This window comes from Castor canadensis, chromosome 14, assembly GCF_047511655.1.
Source record: "Castor canadensis chromosome 14, mCasCan1.hap1v2, whole genome shotgun sequence".
Lineage (NCBI taxonomy): Eukaryota > Metazoa > Chordata > Mammalia > Rodentia > Castoridae > Castor > Castor canadensis.
The window spans coordinates 2,691,623-2,712,496 of record NC_133399.1 but is presented as its reverse complement, the minus strand read 5'-3'; the positions used below and the strand labels follow the sequence as shown (position 1 = coordinate 2,712,496).

Genomic DNA, 20,874 nt, shown 5'->3' with positions numbered 1-20,874 from the left:
TTGCCCTGTCCTCTAAACAGGTAAGCTAAAGGTAGCTTACCTTTAGCCCAATTGCTCTTGAAGTCTTTTTCCCCCCAGGCTTGCACTGTCCCATCCCTCTTTAGCTCTCTCAAAGCCTTGGTGCTCAAACTTGCAAACAGCCAGGCCAACAACAAGCATATGAATAACTTAAGTCTTGGTCCTTAGACTCACACTGTCCACTGTCCCTTGTTCTCCTTGGCTTTTCTTTAGCTTAGCTTTCCTAAGGCCTATATATGAAGTTCTTTCTTAGCTTTGCTTTCTAAAGCCTATGTTAAAGATCTCAGTGCAGACTCACACTTTACACATTCACACTTTACACATTCCTCTCCCTTCAGCAATTTCCCTTGAGTAACTCTTTTACCTTCAATAATTCTTTTCCCTTCCAAAAGCTTCCCACAACAAAAAAGCCCAAAGTAAAAGCTTCTTCCCAAAGCAGAAACAAAAAGCCAAGCAAAAGCCCTTCTTCCTCTTTCAGGGGTCTTTTATAAACAGCAGCAAATGGTGCAGCAGGGGAGGAGTGTGACATTGCAACAGGAGAAACCTGCATTCTTGCTTCTCTGAATGCAACTTAGGAGACAGAGCTGTTCTGCCTTTCCCTGTTTCATGGCTGGGAGTTGTGCCTATCTTAGCCTACAGGTAAAAGCAGTTAACTCCACCTCACCTTGCTTGTGTCTCATTCTCATAGTATTTAATCTGCTCTGCACACCTTATGAAATGATCTGACTTGAATAAAACAGTATCATGTTCACTTAAGCAGCACATATACTGAAAATGCAATGGAACAAAGAAGATTAACATGGCCATGCATGAGGATGACATGCAAATTCCTGAAGTGTTACATATTTTTAAAAAAAGACAGTATCCATGAAACTCAAACATAACAGAGTTATATCTATCATATTATGAATGAAACCAAGCCAAAGACAAATGGCAACACATTCTGAAAAGTCACTGGCTCCTAACCCGTCCCACGCCATCTGCAGGAAGAATTGTGAAAATCATGACAGCAAAGAGACTGTCTTTGCAAGAAAGTCACATGATAATGGATCCATCAAATTCTTCAGTTCAGAGTCACCATGGTCTCATTCTCCACCTACATTCACAAATCACATAGACTTCTGACACCTCACTGGAACTATTTTTTAAATTGAGAGTAGAACATAAACAACAATTTGGTAGCTGGTCCCAACAATTGCATGTTGTACACTGGGATACTAGCACTTCCCATTACAAATTCCTACTACTTGTTCCCAGAAAACTAACACCAAGTGTCCTACAACTTATTAGTGTTATAAATTCAAGAGAAAAGGTCCATGTCTACTGGTATCTGAGAACCATTCTTGGGATGAACTTGAACAATTTAACTGTAAAAAGGAGAGAGTGCTCTGAAACAATTTACACCAACAACATCCAACTGTAGGTAATGAATTTGCTTCCATTATAAAAATTATTATTTGCACATTTTGACAATGTTCATGACAGGAAGCCTATAGGATTATTATTTTCATGTTTCTGCTATGTTCCTTAAAGGGCTCCTATAGGAGGAGAGCCCAAAATACATGGCAATGCTCACATGGTAAAAACAGCACTTAATAGGCTGAGTTTTTCTGATAAACTAACAATATGCAATTTGTGGAGAGCTAGCATTTCTTTAACATAAGTTGGGCAGTCATGGGAAAAATGAGACAAGAATACTCAAATTCAAGATACAGAGCACAAAATATTAAGATCTTGTTTTCGACTACTGATAATGTTTACAAGAACATTATTTTGGAGACAGTAATATAGCCTACTGAATGTGATTTCATGTTCTGGATGCTGAGACCTAATGTACATATGGAAGAAGTAAACTGGAGTAACTTAGAATACAGAACACTATAAATCCTGACCGTTCATTTTTTTCCTGAATGAGGTCTTGTGGGCACCACATAAAGTCTATAGTTATGGATATCAAATGTTTATGTATATTGAAATGGGAAAGATAAAACTTGAACATTTTAGAAATCACAGAGCTGGTGGAGTGGCTCAAGTGAGAAAGTGCCTATCAAACATGGGGCCTTGACTTCAAACCATAGGACCACTAAAAACAATAAACCAGAAATCATGATGAAATACCTTTTGCATATGATAGTGCAAATTTTCTTCATGAGAAAAAGGGAAACATGGTGAAGAAACAGGAAAATAGAAAAACTGCATGAAGATAATGTCATATTCACTCTTCACAAACAAGGAACAAATAACAAATATGAAGAGACAGAGCAATGTGGATCATCAGTCAAAAACCATTGTGGGAGTTCATCAGACTGCTTTTGCTGAAAAGCATGGACTCCATATTCAGTCCATGAATTAACTAAAAGCAGGAAAAAACATGGCACCTCTCCATTTTCAATCAATCTTATCTCTGAGCCATTCTCTACAGTCACCTTGGAATCTAGGAAGGAAAAGAAAGATATTCTCTTCACAACCTGAAACCAAATCTACCCCCAACAGTAGACCCTCCTTTGGATGGATTAGCCTCTGGATAACAGCTCCACAACTTCTCCCAAAACTACAGCTGAATTATAACAAGCAGACCACACCTGTGACTGGAACTGTTTAACTATGCATATCTTTGGTCCCTGCCCCCAGTTCTTCACCTATTTAAATCTAGATCTCGTGTCTGTACCCTGCAGATGGTGAACATGAGCTCAGTGCTTAAGCTGCTTCATCCCACACCATATCCCTAGCTGTGTAATAATTCTCCTTTCCCTGCCTTCACCATGTTTCTTTATTTCAAGCTAAAGGGTAATTAGCTGGACCTAGAATATCAAATCTGAGGTGCTTGAGCCCAGGGTCCAAAGTTCTATTTTCAGAATAATATTGATTGCTGAAAAATCTCAGGCAGTGGAATCATTTCACAAAGCTTTTCTTGGGACTGTCTAAAGTAGAATCAAAGGATTGTAGGCAAGCATGTTGAACAAACAGCAAAGTGGAAATACTATGTACAAAGAAGTTAATATCAATACACTTAGAAATCATCAAAAGATTGTATAGAAAGAATGAAGATGGATACACAACAAGTTCAATGAAACCATCACTATAGGTGCTCAATGGAGACAAGAACAAGAACAAAGAATTAAATGTTAAAGTAATTGAAAGTATGCAGCCAGAAGAGGAAAAAAAAAACACTTTAAAATTCACAGAATGTGTCACAACTCTGAATTTTGTAAATTGTTGAAAGTTCTCTGTTAGAAACAAAAATATATACGCTAAGAACTTAGATCACATAAAGGAAAACAGTGTTAGAAAATTAACAAATGAACAAAAATTCTTTACTTTCTTCCTCACTACTGGTATTCAAGAAAAATCTTTGCTTAAAGTCATTGCAAGTTAACTATGGAACAGGTGATACCTTGTAACAGGAAAAATTAATAAAAACAGTTATATATGGGTTATATGTGGGAAGTTATCTATGGAAGAACAATAGTGGGGAACATACCAATATGCCTGCCCTGTCCATGAAGCAGTACATCTTTAATTGAAATGCATGTAGCTTACTTAGAAAAGGATTTTATATATTCAGGAAATTACTAACAATACATTTTACACATACTTGGTATCATAAAGGGGAACAGAAAATGGAATAATATAATTAATAAAGGACCACACCTGTCAGACAGGCTGAAGTGGTGTAGTGCTTGCCTTAGCAAATCACAAGACCCTGAGTAAAAAATAAGTAAGTAAATAGGTATATAAAGGATTTCAGTAAGATTGTACTACAGCAGCTAAATACACAGCACATCATTTTGCAAAATTTATAATAACCATCCAAACTTCACATTAATAGAAGAATACCATTTACACAGAACAAAGGAACAACAAAAGAAGAATGACAGGCAGAGAGGAAGGGGTAAGATGGGGGTGAGAGTAACATGAAGGAACAAGTAGGAAAATTGCTCAACACCACAGATCATCAATATAGTACTAGCATCAGCATATAAAGAAGCTGTTTAATGCTAAATGGACAAGTGTAATTAATTACAACATTCTACATATTGGCAAATCACAGAATAAGAAAACATCCATGAAAGTTCATATAAATTCATACACTATCAAAACACCCTAGTAAATTTAAATTACTCATACTCTACAGAGCATCAATCCTAAAAACCCCACCCTAAAGGAATATTCTGCTGAAAGTGTAGAACAATACAATTTTACATAATGAAAATGAGCAAAATCTTTTGGGTCAACCTTACCACAAGGGATATGGTTTGTGGCTTGAGTCTTTGTGAAAGATCTGTTGCTCCAGAAACTGTTGTCATTCACCCACTTTAAGGTGAGGGAAATACTCAGTTATCTTCTAACATTCTGTAACCTTACTGATCTATCTTAATCTTTGTCAATGTACACTGAGATGTGTTAATTGCAATGTTTATTTTCAGAAACCTTTTGATTGCTTCCACCATTTTATGCTTGCTTAGCATATCCACATGGTTTATGCCTAACTGCTACCTATGAAATCTATTCAGTGTGTACTCTTTCCTGCATGAACCATGCTTCACTTTTGCTCAACTCCAGTGCCTTGCCTGAATTCATATCACACAAAACATTAAGTACCAAGGATGGACACTCTGGTAATGTTACCAGCATACCCCCAAAGACATCAAATGATATTATTTGTGCTGTATTACTTTGCCATCACTTCTAATAACAAATATGTAGTGTTACCAACACCAACCAAATTTCAAACACCAACTAATTGTCTTTCAATTCAAATCTGACACCATCCGATCTTTGCACAGTCCCTCCAACTTCTGGGCAGTGTGAAACAGACAAGCCAAAGAACATGTTTGCTTTGTCTGGTCACACCAGTCACCTTTCTAAAGTCATAGAGATCTATTACCCTGAGACAAGTTACTAGAATAAATGCAAACATGGCCTCAATGGGCTTAGGAAAACAACCAAATACATCCTATTGCCTCAGAAATTCCAAGGATTTCAGAATCTCTTTGCTAGAAACTGAAAAAAGGACTAAAATTTTTAATTTATACTACACACCCACATCACCTTCCAAATGCAACAACTTTTTGCCCCATCAGGAAAAATATAAAGGTGTCTTTCTCTATGCCTGGGCCTCCCAGACTTCTTTTCATTGGCACAAATTACACCGTGTCTAACCATGTACCTCAACACAAAGAAAAGTGGTGGAATGATAGATTCTGAACTTATAACAGTCATAAATATCTGCAGTTAACTCATACTTCCATTCATTTAGGAACTACAAAATAAGCACAGAACCAACATTCTTCCCATTACCTGATTTGCAAACTCAGATGTTACCCTGCACACTACCCAAATGCCCTTTTTTTAGCATCAAAACCGATTATGAAATATATCATTGCAAATGTCTTGGAAATGATCTGTAAATACTTGTAAAGTGAATTTGAGGAATCTGAGCCTGACTCATCTAACAAACCACACATTCCTGTCACCATAAATTCATGAAGAACCCAGGTCCTTGTAGTTCCTGCCTGTAATCCTAGCTGCTTAGGGGACAGAGATCAGGAGGGTCTTGGTTCAAAGCCCATGCTAGCAAAAAGTTTCTGAGACTCTATCTTGAGGAAAACCCATCACAGAAAAAGAATAGTGGAGTCACACATGTGGTAAGAGCACTTATAGAGCAAGCATGAGGACCTGAGTTCAAATTCCAGCACAGTCAAAAAAAAGACTGTTACATGCCAGCGTGGATGTGTTGTGGGCCAGAGTCAAGGATCATTACCTTCACAGGACAGGGAACTACCTCATGACAAAGCTGATTGATAAGCCAAGGCCAGTATATAAAGTAGGACTTATTAGAAAGGAAAGGCTTCAGCTACACACTGCAGCAAAGCCGGAATCCTGTAGTTCACTGCTCAGGTGAAGGCTGGGGTTTTTATGGATGTTCTAACTCTGGGTTAGGTGGGTTTTTCTCATTGTCCCTGGATTCATGGTCTTTCTTGGGTGAACTGGTTTGGTTTGCACCTTTACTGGGGTAGGAGAAACAATCTTGAGAGCATTTTGCTCATCAGCCCTATGGCAGATCTATCAGACCCTGTATCTTTCTTTAGGATGCACAAATGCAGTTTACAGCTCCCTCTCAGGATGCAGGAATGCAGGCCTCCACCTCCTCGGGATGCAGGAATGATATTGCTCTCCATGGGGGATGCGATACTCACTCATCTGTCTTAGGTCTCCAGACCCAACAAGACAACAAAGATCCTAGCACTGCTAGCTCCTTTCTCTAAACCTAGGTATTTGGGAGACTGATCAGGATGACAGTCAAGGTCAGCTAGGAAAAATACTTTAGGAGACCCCCATCTCCAAAATATCCAGAGCAAAATAGACTAGAGATATGGTTCAAGGGTTGAGCACTGCTCTGTAACTGCAAAACTATGATTTTAAACCTAAGTCCCCCAAAACAAAACAAGTAACAGGGAAACAAGACCAAGATGATGACAGGAGAAAACTGTTCTTTTCAAGTTCCATGTCTGTCCACTCCCAATTTATTTCTTCTCCTGTTTTCTGCTCTCTTTGAGAGCAAATTGCCTTTCAGCCTTGAGATGCCTGTTAGGTCCCTGGCATTCTTAGGGCAATTGGAAGGTCCTGAGACAGGCACTGAAACCAGACCCCCTGATTTATGACTGCTTGCCCAACTCCTCTGATTGTTTCTCTGCTTAAAAAACACCTCAGGAACTTCCAGTTACTCAACTATCCAGGCATGTCAACCCATCTGGTGGTCACAGATAATTAGAGACCAGAAACTCTCTCCCTCCCCCAGGGTTTGGCCCCTCCTACAAAGCCCACTACCCATTTTCAGCCAAGCCACTGCACTCTGAACCTGAAAGAGTGACAGTCCTGCGGTCTGGTTCCAATAAATCTTTCCTTTCCACACGTGGTGTGGTCTTTATTCAGCAGTACCTTACAATGCCTACATACCTTACTTCTGGGGCTTTCTCCCTAGAATAATTCTCTTAAAGTCATTGTCTAAGTTAATTAGCATTTCATTATAAAACCATATTTTAAAAACAACCTGTGGAAAATTAACAGTTAAGCCAGGAAGGGCAAAGTGTCCCCTCCACTCAGAAGCCAACCACGTGCACATGTGGATGCACATTTTTAATGAATCTGGCAATGTGGAAATTTAGGGATTAATTAGCAGCACTAAGAAGCACTGCATTGAGGGGACAGGGCATAGAGTTTATCCCAGGATTCCCTTGAACCTGATGGACTCAAAGGGAAGCCAGGTCCCAGTAAGGATTTATAGGGACACTGCACAGGAGCGCTCTGTCCCAGTACAAACTCCATATTTACTCAGGAGACTCCAAGCCACCTCAGTCTGTGGGACAGGAAGTTGCAGATAGAGACTCCCAGCAGGACTATGGGCTGGGATGAAGTCACCTCACAAAAACACAGGATGGGGCTCAAGGCTGCTGGTTCAGCGCCACCCCCCAGTTTCCCGCAGACCTAAGGCACCAAACACATGATCAGGGAGCTGCCCTGATCCAGAACACACCCGGCCCACTGCTCCTTCTGGACCCAACCGTCCCTCCACCCGCACTGCAGATGCCCAGCCCCCTCTCACCATTTCCCGCTCTGACGCGTCCGCGTGACCTCACTATGGTCCTGCGGTCAGAAGATTTCACACAGCTGCTGAGCTGTGTAGCCTGAGCAATGTCCCTCCAGCAGGCGCATGGCAAATATGGCGATGATGAGGAAGGCATCGTGAATCGCTCACCACTGAGGCTCCTCATTGGACGGTGGTGCAGGCGATTAAACAGCTGCTCTGATTGGCTAATGGGTCCAGGGCCCCCAAAGCCTTTGAGTGATGGGAAATGGAGTGGGGAGGGGATGCTAAACTGGTGAGTTGAAAATGAAAGAATCCAGCAGCCCTTGCCAATAACGCTTCTTTTGTTGGAGATACTTTTTAGTTTGTCAGATAATTATATTCAACAGAACTTGTCCTTGCCCTCTGGACCCAGCGCCTGACTCTTATCATACTCACTGTGAACTTCTAGCATACTCCTCTTGAAAATGAGGAGAAATGGAGAAAATTCATCATGTCTGTTAAGGGCAGGAGACTCAGGTAGGCTAGGACACAGGTAGTAGATGTAGGGCTGATGTCAAACTCTGGAAACTGGAATGAAGCAGATGGCCAGGGATTTCTCATGCCTCATGTTTCAATGTAATCATTTGCACCCAGAAAATAAAAACACATTGCCAAAAAAGTAATTTACTTATTTCATGTATGGACCCTACCACCAAAAGAAGCTGATAAAATAGACTGGAGATGTGGTTCCAGCAGTTGAGCACCTGCTCTGTAAAAGCTAAGCTATGAGTTCAAACTTCAGTCCCCAAAAATAAAATAAGGAAACAAACAAGACAAAGATCACCATAGGAGAAAACTGGTTTTGCCAATCTCCATGTCTGTCTATACCCAAATTCTTTCTTCTCCTCTTTTTTTATCTATTTGAGAGCAAATCACCTTTCTTTTGTGCCTTTCCATCTAGAGTAATACTTTTAAAATTGCAGTCTAAGTTAATCAACATTTCATTCTAGAAAAATATTTTAGAAACTACCTGGGTATAGCAAAAATTGTCCTGGCCACCCAGAAGCCAACCACAGAAACATGTGGATCTGCATTTCCAAAGAATCTGACAATGTGCAGAATTTGTGGAAATTGAGGACCTTATTGGCAAACTAAGATGTCCTGGCTTTAGAACATAGAGCATAGAGTTTAGCCCATGCTTCCCTTGAACCTGAAGGACTCAAAGGGAAGCCATGTCACAGTAAGGAGTTATGGGACACTGCACAGGAAGGCCTTGGCCCAGCACAAACTGCATAAGTACACAGTGGTATCCCCAGCCACCTCAGTTAACTAGGTAGGGATTTGCAGGCAGAAACTCCCAGTAGGTCTGTGAGCTGGGATGAAGTCACCTCACAAAGACACAGGACTGGTTAAAGAACCCCAGTCCACCAACACCCTAAGGTGGCAGAGGACCTAAGGCCCCAACAGTGTGATCAGGGTGCAGTTTATGGAACCCACAAGTCAGGGCTCAGTCAAAAACACTACTACTTCTGGATGCAACAGTTCCTCCACCCAGCATGGCAGATGCCCAGCCACTCTCTCAGCATTTCCCTCTTCTGATTCCTCAAGGTGACCTCTCTATGGTCCTGCAGTAAGAAGATTTCACACAGCTAATGGATCTCTGTAACATGACAACTCTCCAGCAGACACATGGCAAATGTGGTGATAATGTGCTATGTAACTTAGATCTCCTACCACTGTCTCCAAAATTGCTAGGATTACAAGTGAGAGCCTCCAGTGCCTGGCTTAAGTTCCCATTTAATTGTGCTTACCCTGTATTCCATTTTGTTTTCACTATTAGGATATCAAATATATATATTTTTTCTTTTTTTATTTGTTATCCTCTTTCACTTTGCAAGATATATTTGCAATTTATGTTAATTCAGTGTGTATCGTGTGTGTGTGTGTGTGTGTGTGTGTGTGTGTGTGTGTGTGTGTGTATTACTATGGGTTTAGACCAAGACCTTGTAATTGCTAGGAAAGCTGTCCAATGGTGAGTTATATCCCAACTTACTTTTATTTTGAAGCAGAATCTCACTAAATAACGATGACTGGCAGGCAATTGATAATCTTTTTGCTGGGATTTTAATTCTGTAGCAACACAACTGAGTCTTCATCCACCTTTTTGTGATTCTGATATTTGTATTTTGGACTACCACTTGCTCAGCAGGCACATAAATGGTCTGCACTACACTGTCAAATAACATTACACAGGTTCAGGGTCAATGCAGGTATCATGGAATGCTCCAGGGTCTTCCCTTCCATACCCATACTCAGTTGATCTCATACATCATTTCTTCTCAGCAACCATAAGAATCCAGTACTTACATTTATATATGATAACAAAAGTGAATAAATGATTTTGCACACTAGAGGCATGGCTCAAGTGTGAGATCATGTGCCTATCAAATTTCAGTCCCTAACTTTAAACCCCAGTGTGCCCAAGAGCATGAAAGGATTTAGTGTATCTTCACTTAATTCTTTTCAGTTCTCTTTCTTCTGGAATCTTTATTTCTAACCACATTTTCCTTCTACCCAAAAATTCATTGCAATTTTTCAATACTAATGCATGTGATATATTCTATAAATAATATTCAATATTTATTTTCTTGTTCATAATGAATAATTTCAATTGCTTTAGGAAGAAGAGTGCAACCATAAAGAGCTATGAAAAGAGAAGATTCTCAAAATCCAAGTCATCTCCTAAATGTGATGAGGAGGTGTGGCTTAAGAAGTAGAGCTCCTGCTTTAAAAGTGCAAAGCCCTGAGTTCAAAACCCAATTCCAGCAGTAGCCAATTTGAGGAATTCCAAGATGGCACCTAAAGGGAGGAAGCAGAAAGCATGCCCCCTAAAGTATAATCTTGGAGAGATGCTGGAGATATGCCTTACTCAAAAAACCACCCAAAAGAGTCAAAACTTTGACTCCTCCACACCTCCAGCCCATGAGTAGCATCTCCACTTCACATTAAAAGGAGAAAACAGGTCTCCCATGCCACCACCAGATGGCAGCACCCAGACAGCTTGGGAAGATGCAGACCACAAGGTGAGCTAAGCAGAACGTGGTACTCCCACAGACAACCCTGGGCCAGATGAGCATAGCCCCCTGGACAGACTGACCCCCACCCAGGGAAAAAAGAGAAACTGAGTAATAAGCAATAACAAAAAAGACATGTAGTAAAGAGGGTGGGGTGCCCTGAGCACCAAAGATAGGAGGAGGGGAAATCCCTAACAACAAGCTGGTTGGAGAAGGCAGGAGTGGTGGCACATGCCCAAAAACAAGGAGCGGGAAAGCTAGTAAAAGTGGTGATAGGAGGAAAACTCCACAGGGAAGAGGGGAAGATTCACTTCCCACATGAGCTGTAAATGAACACACCGGCCTGAGAAAGCTGGTGCAGTGTCAACTCACCCAGTGTTCATCGAAAGGGGAAAGCTTGTAGCAGTGCGGTCCTTCCCAAGAGAACTCTAAGTAAACAAAGCCTGAAGGGCTAGGTGAGTGTTAAGTTCACTCCTGAGATCTACATAAATAAAGCCTCCAGCAACAGCAGGCTGACAGCAGTGGGCAGATGTGCCATAGCCTCAGATAGCCATTCACAGAACTGTCTCCACAACAACTGAACTACACTTGCATGCTGAAAAACTTACTGAAACTGTATTGCATTTGAACTTGGGCACTTTGTGGGGTATTTTTGTTTTTGCTGTTTTGTTTTTTTAGTTTTTGTTCCCCTTTGAAGAGACAACCATAGAGCTACTTCTGAAACACCATCTCCAGATTTGGAGGCTGAGGGACGAACACCAAAATTATTAAGACTGAAACTTTATTGATTTTGGACTTGGAGATTTTTAAATATTTTTTCTTAATTTTTTTCATTTATTTATTTTATATTTTTATCTTTTTTTAAAATTTTTCAATCCTCTCTCTGTCTCTTTAATTTCTGTTCAGCATACTGTTGATTAGTACACTATCGCCTCTGTTTATAACTGTGAAATTTTTTTGTTTGTTTGCTTTCTTTTTTATTTGTTCATTTGTTTTTCCCTTTTTCTTTAACTTCTTTGTTTTCCATGTCCTCTCATCCTTCCATTCTAACTATCACCATTGTTATTATTACAAGCTAGAAAATACTTAATTGCACACAGTCCAGGGACAATCACAACACAAAGGGCAATGATGGGAAGACAGAAAAAACAGGGAAACCAGTTTCTCCACAGCAAAAAATTAGTACAGGTACAAGAGTGGAATGAAGAAAACAGATACTCATATCCAGACTCCAACAAAACAAAGATAAACTATGCCAAAGAACCCAATGAAGCCCACAAGAACAATCCAAAAGAAGAAATACTACAGGCAATCAGTGAGAATTTTATAGAGATGATGCTTGATATGGTCAACCAAAATGTACAGGAGACACTTAAGAAATTCCAAGACAACAAAAATGGAGAATTTGAAAAACCACAAGAAGAAATAAAAGAAACCATAGAAGCACTGTATAAACACCAAACTGAAATAAAGAACACAATTAATAAAGAGATAAAAGAACTCAGGACAAAAATAGACAACATTAAAGAGGAATGGACTCAGGATATGGAAAACCTCAGAAAAAAGACAGAAATAGAATTGCAAAACAAAATAGAAGGCCAATGCAGCAGAATAGAACTAACAAAAGACAGAATCTCAGAACTTGAAGATGAAATGGAAATAAAAGGAAAAACTGAAGAACTATTAGTTGAACAACTCAAGACCTGTGAATAGAAAATGCAAGAACTCACTGACTCCATCAAAAGACCAAACCTTAGAATCATGGGCATTGAAGAAGGAGAAGAGGTGCAAGCAAAGGTAATGCGTAATATATTCAACAAAATAATAACAGAAAATTTCCCAAATCTAGAGAAAGATATTTCCATACAGATGCAAGAGGCCTCCAGGACAACAAACATAGAGATCAAAATAGAACTACCCCATGGCATGTCATCATTAAAACAACAAGTACAGAAACTAGGGAAAGAATATTGAAGGCTGTAAGAGAGAAAAAAACAAATAACATACATAGGTAAACCCATCAACATCACAGCATACTTCTCAACAGAAACAATAAAAGCAAGAACAGCTTGATATCTACTGGGCACTGAATGAAAATAACTTCAACCCTAGGATATTCTACCCAGCAAAACTATCATTCAAAATAGATGGAACAATAAAAGTCTTCCATGATAAGCAGAAACTAAAACAATATGTGACCACAAAGCCACCACTACAAAAGAGTCTTCAAGGGATTCTGCACTCAGAAAGTGAAACCCAACATAACCATGAAAGGGCAGGCAGCACCAAACTACAGGAAAACAAAAAACCAAGAAAGTAGAGAATAACCTCAATTTAGGTACACACAATCAAACCTTCAAACAACTAAGACAACTGAATGACAGGAATCACCACATACCTATCAGTACTAACACTTAATGTTAATGGACATAAATCACCCATCAAAAGGCACCGTATGATGAAATGGATTAAAAGGGAAGATCCAACAATTTGTTGCTTACAGGAGACCCATCTTACTGACAGAAATAAGCATAGGCTTAGGATGAAAGGCTGGAAGAAGATTTACCAAGCCAATGGCCCATGAAAAAAGGCAGGAGTAGAAATATTTATCTCTGACAAAGTAGACTTCAAACCTACATTGATCAAATGAGATAAAGAAGGACATTCCATACTAATAAAAGGGGAAATAGACCAAAAGGAAATAACAATTATCAATCTATATGCCCCAATGTCAATGCACCAAATTTCATCAAACATACCCTGAAAGACCTAAAAGCATATATTAACTCCAACACAGTGGTTGTGGAAGACTTTGACACCCCATTATCATCAATCTATAGGTCATCGAAATAAAAGTCAATAAAGAAATCCTAGATCTAAAATGTACCATAGATCAAAGGGACCTACTTGATGTCTACAGAACATTTCATTCAACTTCAACACAATATACATTTTTCTCAGCAGCAGCCCATGGAACCTTCTCCAAAATAGATCACATCCTAGGGCACAAAGCAAACCTCAGCAAATATAAAAAAATAGAAATTATACCATGCAATCTATCTGATCACAATGCAATAAAACTAGAACTCAACAACAAAAGTAAAGACAAAAAACATGCAAACAGCTGGAAACTGAATAACTCATTATTTAATGAACAATGGGTCATTGATGAAATAAAAGAGGCAATTAAAAAGTTCCTGTAAGTCAATGAAAATGAAAACACAACCTACCAGAACCTATGAGACACAGCAAAGCGAGTCCTGAGAGGAAACTTTATAGCCATGAGTGCATATATTAAAAAGAATTTAAGATCTCAAATCAATGACTTAATGATACATCTCAAACACCTAGAAAAAGAAGAACATGCAAATCCAAAAACAAATAGAAGGAGAGAAATAATAAGAATAAGAGCTGAAACCAATGAAATAGAAACCCAAAAAAACATACAGAGAATCAGTGGAAAAAAAGTTGGTTCTTTGAAAAAATAAACAAGATCAACAGTCCCCAGGCAAACCTGACTAAAATAAGAAGAGAAAAAAACCCAAATTAGTAGAATCAGGACTGCAAAAGGGGAGATAACAACAAACACCATGGAAGTCCAGGAAATCATCAGAGACTACTCTGAGAACCTATATTCAAATATATTCGAAAATCTTAAAGAAATGGACAGATTTCTAGATACATAGGATCATCCAAAACTGAACCAAGAGGATATTAATCACCTGAATAGACCTATAACACAAAATGAAATTGAAGCAGCAATCAAGAGTCTCCCCAAAAAGAAAAGTCGAGGACCTGATGGATTCTCTGCTGAATTCTATCAGACCTTTAACGAAGAACTGATACCAACCCTCCTTAAACTGTTCCATGAAATAGAAAGGGAAGGAAAACTGCCTAACACATTTTAAAAAACCAGTATTACACTTATCCCAAAACCAGGCAAAGACACCTCCAAAAAGGAGAACTATAGGCCAATCTCTTTAATGAACATTGATGCAAAAATCCTCAATAAAGTAATGGCAAACTGAATTCAACAACATATCAAAAAGATCATTCACTATGACCAATTAGTCTTCATCCCAGGAATGCAGGGTTTCTTCAACATATGAAAATCAATAAATGTAATAAACCACATTAACAGAAGCAAAGACAAAAACCACTTGATCATCTCAATAGATGCAGAAAAAGCCTTTGATAAGATCCAACACCATTTCATGCAAAAAGCTCTAAGAAAACTAGGAATAGAATTAAAGTACCTCAACATTATAAAAGCTATATATGACAAACTTACAGGCAGCATTATACTTAATGGAGAAAAACTTAAACCATTCCCTCGAAAATCATGAACTAGACAAGGATGCCCACTATCTCCACTCCTATTCAACATAGTACTGGAATTCCTAGCCAGAGCAATTAGGCAAGAAGAAGGAATTTAAGGAATACAAATAGGTAAAGAAACTGTCAAAATATCCCTATTTGCAGATGACATGATCCTATACCTTAAAGACCCAAAAAACTCTACTCAGAAGCTTCTAGACATCATCAATAGCTATAGCAAGGTAGCAGGATATAAAATCAACATAGAAAAATCATTAGCATTTCTATACACAAATAATGAGCAAACTGAAAAAGAATATATGAAAACAATTCCATTTACAATAGCCTCAAAAAAAATCAAATACCTAGGTGTAAACCTAACAAAAGATGTGAAAGATCTCTACAAGGAAAACTATAAACTTCTGAAGAAAGAGATTGAGGAAGACTATAGAAAGTGGAGAGATCTCCCATGCTCATGGATTGGTAGAATCAACATAGTAAAAATGTCTATATTCCCAAGAGTAATCTACGTGTTTAATGCAATTCCCATCAAAATTCCAATGCCATTCATCGAAGAGATGGAAAAATCTACCATTAAATTTTTATGGAAACACAGGAGGCCATGAATAGACAAGGCAATACTCAGTCAAAAGAACAATGCTGGAGGTATCACAATACCCGACTTTAAACTATATTACGAAGCAATAACAATAAAAACAGCATGGAACTGGCACAAAAATAGACATGAAGACCAGTGGAACAGAATAGAGGACCCTGATCTGAAGCCACAGAACTATAACCAACTTGTGTTTCACAAAGGCACTAAAAATATACGATGGAGAAAACACAGCCTCTTCAACAAAAACTGCTGGGAAAACTGGTTAGCAGTCTGCAAAAAACTGAAACTAGATCCATGTGTACTACCCTGTACCAATATTAACTCAAAATGGATCAAGGATCTTAGTATCACACCCCAAACTCTAAAGTTGAAACAGGAAAGAGTAGGAAATACTCTGGAGTTAGTAGGTATAGGTAAGAACTTTCTCAATGGAACCCCAGCAGCACAGCAACTAAGAGATAGCATAGATAAATGGGACTTCATAAAACTAAAAAGCTTCTGCTCTACAAAAGAAATGGTCTCTAAACTGAAGAGAACACCCACAGAGTGGGAGAAAATATTTGCCAGCTACACATCAGACAAAGGACTGATAACCAGAATATATAGGGAACTGAAAAAACTAAATTCTCCCAAAATTAATGAACCAGTAAAGAAATGGGCAAGTGAACTAAACAGAACATTCTCAAAAGAAGAAATTCAAATGGCCAAAAAACACATGAAAAAATGCTCACCATCTCTACCAATAAAGGAAATGCAAATTAAAACCACACTAAGATTCCACCTCACCCCTGTTAGAAAGAATAGCCATCATTAGCAACACCACGAACAACAGGTGTTGGCGAGGATGCAGGGAAAAAGGAACCCTTTTACACTGCTGGTGGGAATGTAAACTAATACAACCACTCTGGAAAAAAAATTTGGAGGCTTCTTCATGCCCTGACATCAGAATATATCTCTAAACACATCCTAATATTCCCTAAACAATAGGATCACAACCAGGAGAAAAATCAGTGGGAGAGCAGCTGCAGTCAGCCAAAGGCAGTCCAAATTAGAAGGCACAGAGAATGGGCAAAGGACCCAAGGAGCCTCCCAAGCTGGAGGACTGTCTTCTCATCAGCCCTCCACCCTCACCCCAGGCTGTGCGACTTTACACGTTATGTCCTTGCACCTTCTCTCCCATGCTCACTCTCCAGTTTTCTGCCTTCCAAGAAGTGGCCAAAATGACAGTCTCTGCTACTTGATACAGTCTGATGTGCTGAAAAGTGGAGGGATCACGCCAACCTCTTTGTACTTTAGCTGTGTGATTTGTCTTTATTGTGCTCTTCTGCACAGGGCATCACCATGAACTCTACAAGCACACCCTGGAAGAGAAATGATTGGCTCCAGAGTCTGCAGAGGTCAGCAGAGACTCTGAGTCATTCAGGAATGTGGACTCCACTCCCTCCTCCTGTACACAACAAAAGCTGTCTGCCACTCACTTTCCCCAGGGAGAATTTAGCCACTGGCCCTGCTGAGAAGCCCTCATTTCCAGGGAGACTGGGCTGAAAAAGAGATGCTTTTAGTGCATGGACTTCAAGGTAGGGGACAGGGAGTGTAGAACCTGGGGGAAACATCAGAAAGGTTCCCTGAATTAGCACAATGTACCTTGGGGTGGAAGATGGTGTCTCTTGAGCAATGTACATTTTCTATGTCTTCATCATCAATTCCACAGCCCTGGCTGTCTCCTCCATCAAATTCTATCCTATCACCCTGTCCTGGTCAGTAAGGCAGATAGTCTGACATGAATGATGTGCCTTTATGTATTCAGATAACAAATCAAAGCTACAAAACCTTCTTATCCAAGGATGATATACTCCAAGGACTTGCTAGTGAATTCCTGAAAGAGTAGGTAACATTTAACACTATATGCACTCTACTTTCACTTATACACATCTATGATAATATCTTTAAAAATCATGTGCATTAAGAGATTAGAACCAACATGTAATGATGAAACATAACTATTGTACTAAACACTTTAAAAGTTTGAGAATAGACTTTTTGTCTCTCAATATATACAAAATTGTATTCACCCTCCATCCTTTTTTTGTGTGGTACTAGTGCTTGGTGTCAGGGCTTTCACCATAAGTCACTCCATCACCCTGTTTTTGTGGTGAGTTTTTTCAAGATAGGGTCTTGTAAACTATTTGCTTTGGCTGGATTCCAACTGTGATCCTCCTGATCTCTGCCTCTGGAATAGCTAGGATTACAGGTGTTGAGTCAACACTGCCCATCAACTAAAGATCAAATATAACTATTATGTGGTAAAAAGTTATACTAAAAAATTTGTGCACAAATTCTCTTTAAATATATCACATTTTATTGTATTCATTCTTCTTCATCTTTGATGATATAATGAAGCACAGAGGGGCACCAGAAAAAAGCAAATCTGTGTTCTGATAATACAACAGGGAGTAGGGGAAGGCCAACAGGGAGATAAAACTTAGAGAATCTGAAAGTGAAGGTCACTTAGCACTGAGAAAATCCTAGCCAATGAGATAGTATGTAACCACATATGGATTAAACTTCATTTCTTGCTTCTCTAACCTGCCTAGAATGGTGTATAAGGCAAGGCCCCTTTATTCTCAAGGCTCAGTCTTTGGATGTGAATCTACTGAGTTGCTGCTGGCATGTTAATAAACATTGCTTCCTAAAAAAAGCCTCAGTGTACCATTTCCCTGTTACTCAGTATCCCAAAATAGTACCATCAGGCAGCATTTAAGTGATGTAATGAAATGAGGTTAATGATGGAGTTGATGCCACATTTTGTGACATTATCAGCATGGAACATTCAAAATTTTATATACAGGAACTTTCCATTTATATTCAGACCCTTGTAAACTAAAACAGCAGAATATAAACCTTTGGATAACAGGTGTTATAATTTCCAGGGAGAGATAAAAGAAATGTATGCTTCTGAATTGTGATAGCACCAACAGTCTAAGGAAGGACTCCACCAAGGAAAGTCTGATGAGTAATTGGGTTTATCAGTGTTACAGAGAGAGTGGTGAACCACTTACAGATAACAATGACATTTATGACAGCATAAATGTTATATGGCTCTATGTCTACAGCAGAATTAATGCAACCCTGACCTTACACAGACACACTGCATGGAAATAAATGATTATAGACTCAGAGAACTCATGCACAGATAAAACTATTATCTGGCAAACATATATGCATATATGCAGTCTTTGCACTTATAGGGGATGCTCCTGTTCTCAGGAAATAATGTCACATTTTGGAAAGGATAGCTTTATTTATTTATATATTGGCTGATACTGGGTTTGATCTTAGGGCTTCTCAGTACTGGACAAACATTCTCTCACTTGAGCCCCAGTTGGCTTGTTGGTTTCAGCCTCATTACAAAGAAGGCCTAAATGTTGCATTTCTGAAAGATGGAATTACTCTGACTAGGATTCAGTGGACTGGCTTCTTACGGCAATCTTTCTTGATCCAACAATATCCCTCCTTGAAACAGTGGTGCATGGCTTATTCCCAAGTCCAAGGAACTTCAAATTAACATATTTTCTGGGTGAAGTTTGTGATTCAGATTTCATAAGCTGCAGGCCATCTCATGTCCATCATGGTCGTATAGCTTTTAGGGTCTCAGGGGTCATCATCTGTTATGGACATACCATAGGAATTTTCAAATTTAGAAAGTAGTTTGTAAAACTTCAGGGAAAATAATTTTAAAATGAGGTACACAAACAATATACAATAGTTCTCCCTAAGTAAAAAATAAGGCAGGTTGATGGTCCTAACAAAAATTATAACCAAACAATCCACTTTGCTGTTAGTCACATATTTTACAAATAAAATAAAATAAACCTTTTTTACTAGTGCACTTGTATCTTCCAGGATACTTTGAATTGTCTTTTAGTTCCCTAGGTCATGTCCATTTGGAAGGTGGATTCCTTGGTACTTTCATTTTCTACAATAAATATAAAACCATATTGTTCATGTACCAAGATTAATAAACTCAAACCCACTTTCTTCTGGCCCCCTGATGCTGACATTCATTCCATTCTGATCTAGCAGGTATGTTGTGCTCAGGTAACATTGCATAGTTTTCTAATGAATGTTCTATACACTGTGCAGTATCATGAGTGCCAGAATGAAGTTCTTTCATGTAAAAAAGGAAGTGGGATGAGTGAAGACTTTCCCTCACTGCCTCCAAACAGATTTTATGTCCATTCACATTATGGTATTTATTTATTTCTTTATTCTTGGCAGTAATGTGGTTGAACACAGAGACTCGTACTTTCTTAGTCAGGCCTCTAACATTAAAATCAAGATCTATGATCCTTACCGCTATCTTAGTTATTTTCCAGGTAGGGTCTCCCATTTTGCCCATGGCTGCATCAGACTATAATCCTTCCAATAATGTCTCCCATGTTTGTGGAATTATAAGCCCATACCACCATACAGAGCTACTAACTGACATGAGATTTCATTAACTTTTTTGCCCAGGTTGGTCTCAAACCATGATCAATACAATCTTTGTCTCCTGAGCAGATGACAGGATGAGCCATCGATAACCAGCACACAATATTATATTTCTGAATGATAATCTTATCCTTGGTGCACTATCATCAAAGTTTACACAAATAAACACTCTTTTCTTTGAATTGCATTAAGGATTATGATCTCAGGCACTTCACTTTTTGCCATTCTTTCCTAAATCATCTTATAATTGATGCTTTTTAGTATTTCTTTAATGCTACCAACAAAGACATATTTCATACTTTTTGGCAGGATTGGGGTTTGAACTCAGGTCTTTCCACTTGCAAACCTTGTGCTCTACTTCTTGAGCCATACCTCCAGTACAGACTTCCTCCTCACATTCCAGAGATGACTTGGATTTTATGGCTCATCTCTTTAGGCAGCTCTGTGTGGATTCACACCTCTTCCTAAAGCAATTGAAATTATTCATTCTGAACAAGAGAATGAAAATTGAATAATATTTACAGACTATAAATACATGGACACCAGCATTGCAAAAATTGCAATGACTGTTTGGAGAGAAGGAAAAGGTGGTTAGAAATAAAGACCACACCAAGAAAGAGTAATAAAATGAAGAGACACTAAATCTTTTCTCTCCCTTGCGCATACTGGTGTTTGGAGTTAGGGATTCACATTTGCTAATCTCATGATCTAACACTTAAGCCATGCCTCCTGACTCCAAAATCAATTATTCACATTTGTTATCACATATAAATTCCTGAAATGAA

At 38.8% G+C, this 20,874-nt stretch overlaps 1 protein-coding gene and 1 non-coding gene across 10 annotated transcripts in view; one reads left to right on the top strand and one right to left on the bottom strand.

Annotated features, from left to right (window-relative positions):
- The window catches only part of LOC109674122 (uncharacterized), a 387,761-nt gene that overhangs the window by 54,403 nt on the left and 312,484 nt on the right, over positions 1 to 20,874 (bottom strand). For 3 of the 9 annotated variants that reach the window (XM_074053673.1, XM_074053675.1, XM_074053678.1), the window contains exon 1: positions 7,625 to 7,767. The exons of the other annotated variants lie outside the window; for them this stretch is intronic. Coding sequence is in view for 1 of the 3 variants with exons in the window: in XM_074053678.1 (XP_073909779.1) it covers positions 7,625 to 7,627 (3 nt within the window). In the remaining 2 variants the exon portion in view is untranslated. Of the gene's footprint in view, positions 1 to 7,624; positions 7,768 to 20,874 lie in introns of those variants that run through there. 9 annotated transcript variants of the gene reach the window in all.
- On the top strand, positions 765 to 868 carry LOC141417046 (U6 spliceosomal RNA). Its single transcript, XR_012441676.1, has one exon. It is a non-coding gene; the product is annotated as a U6 spliceosomal RNA (small nuclear RNA).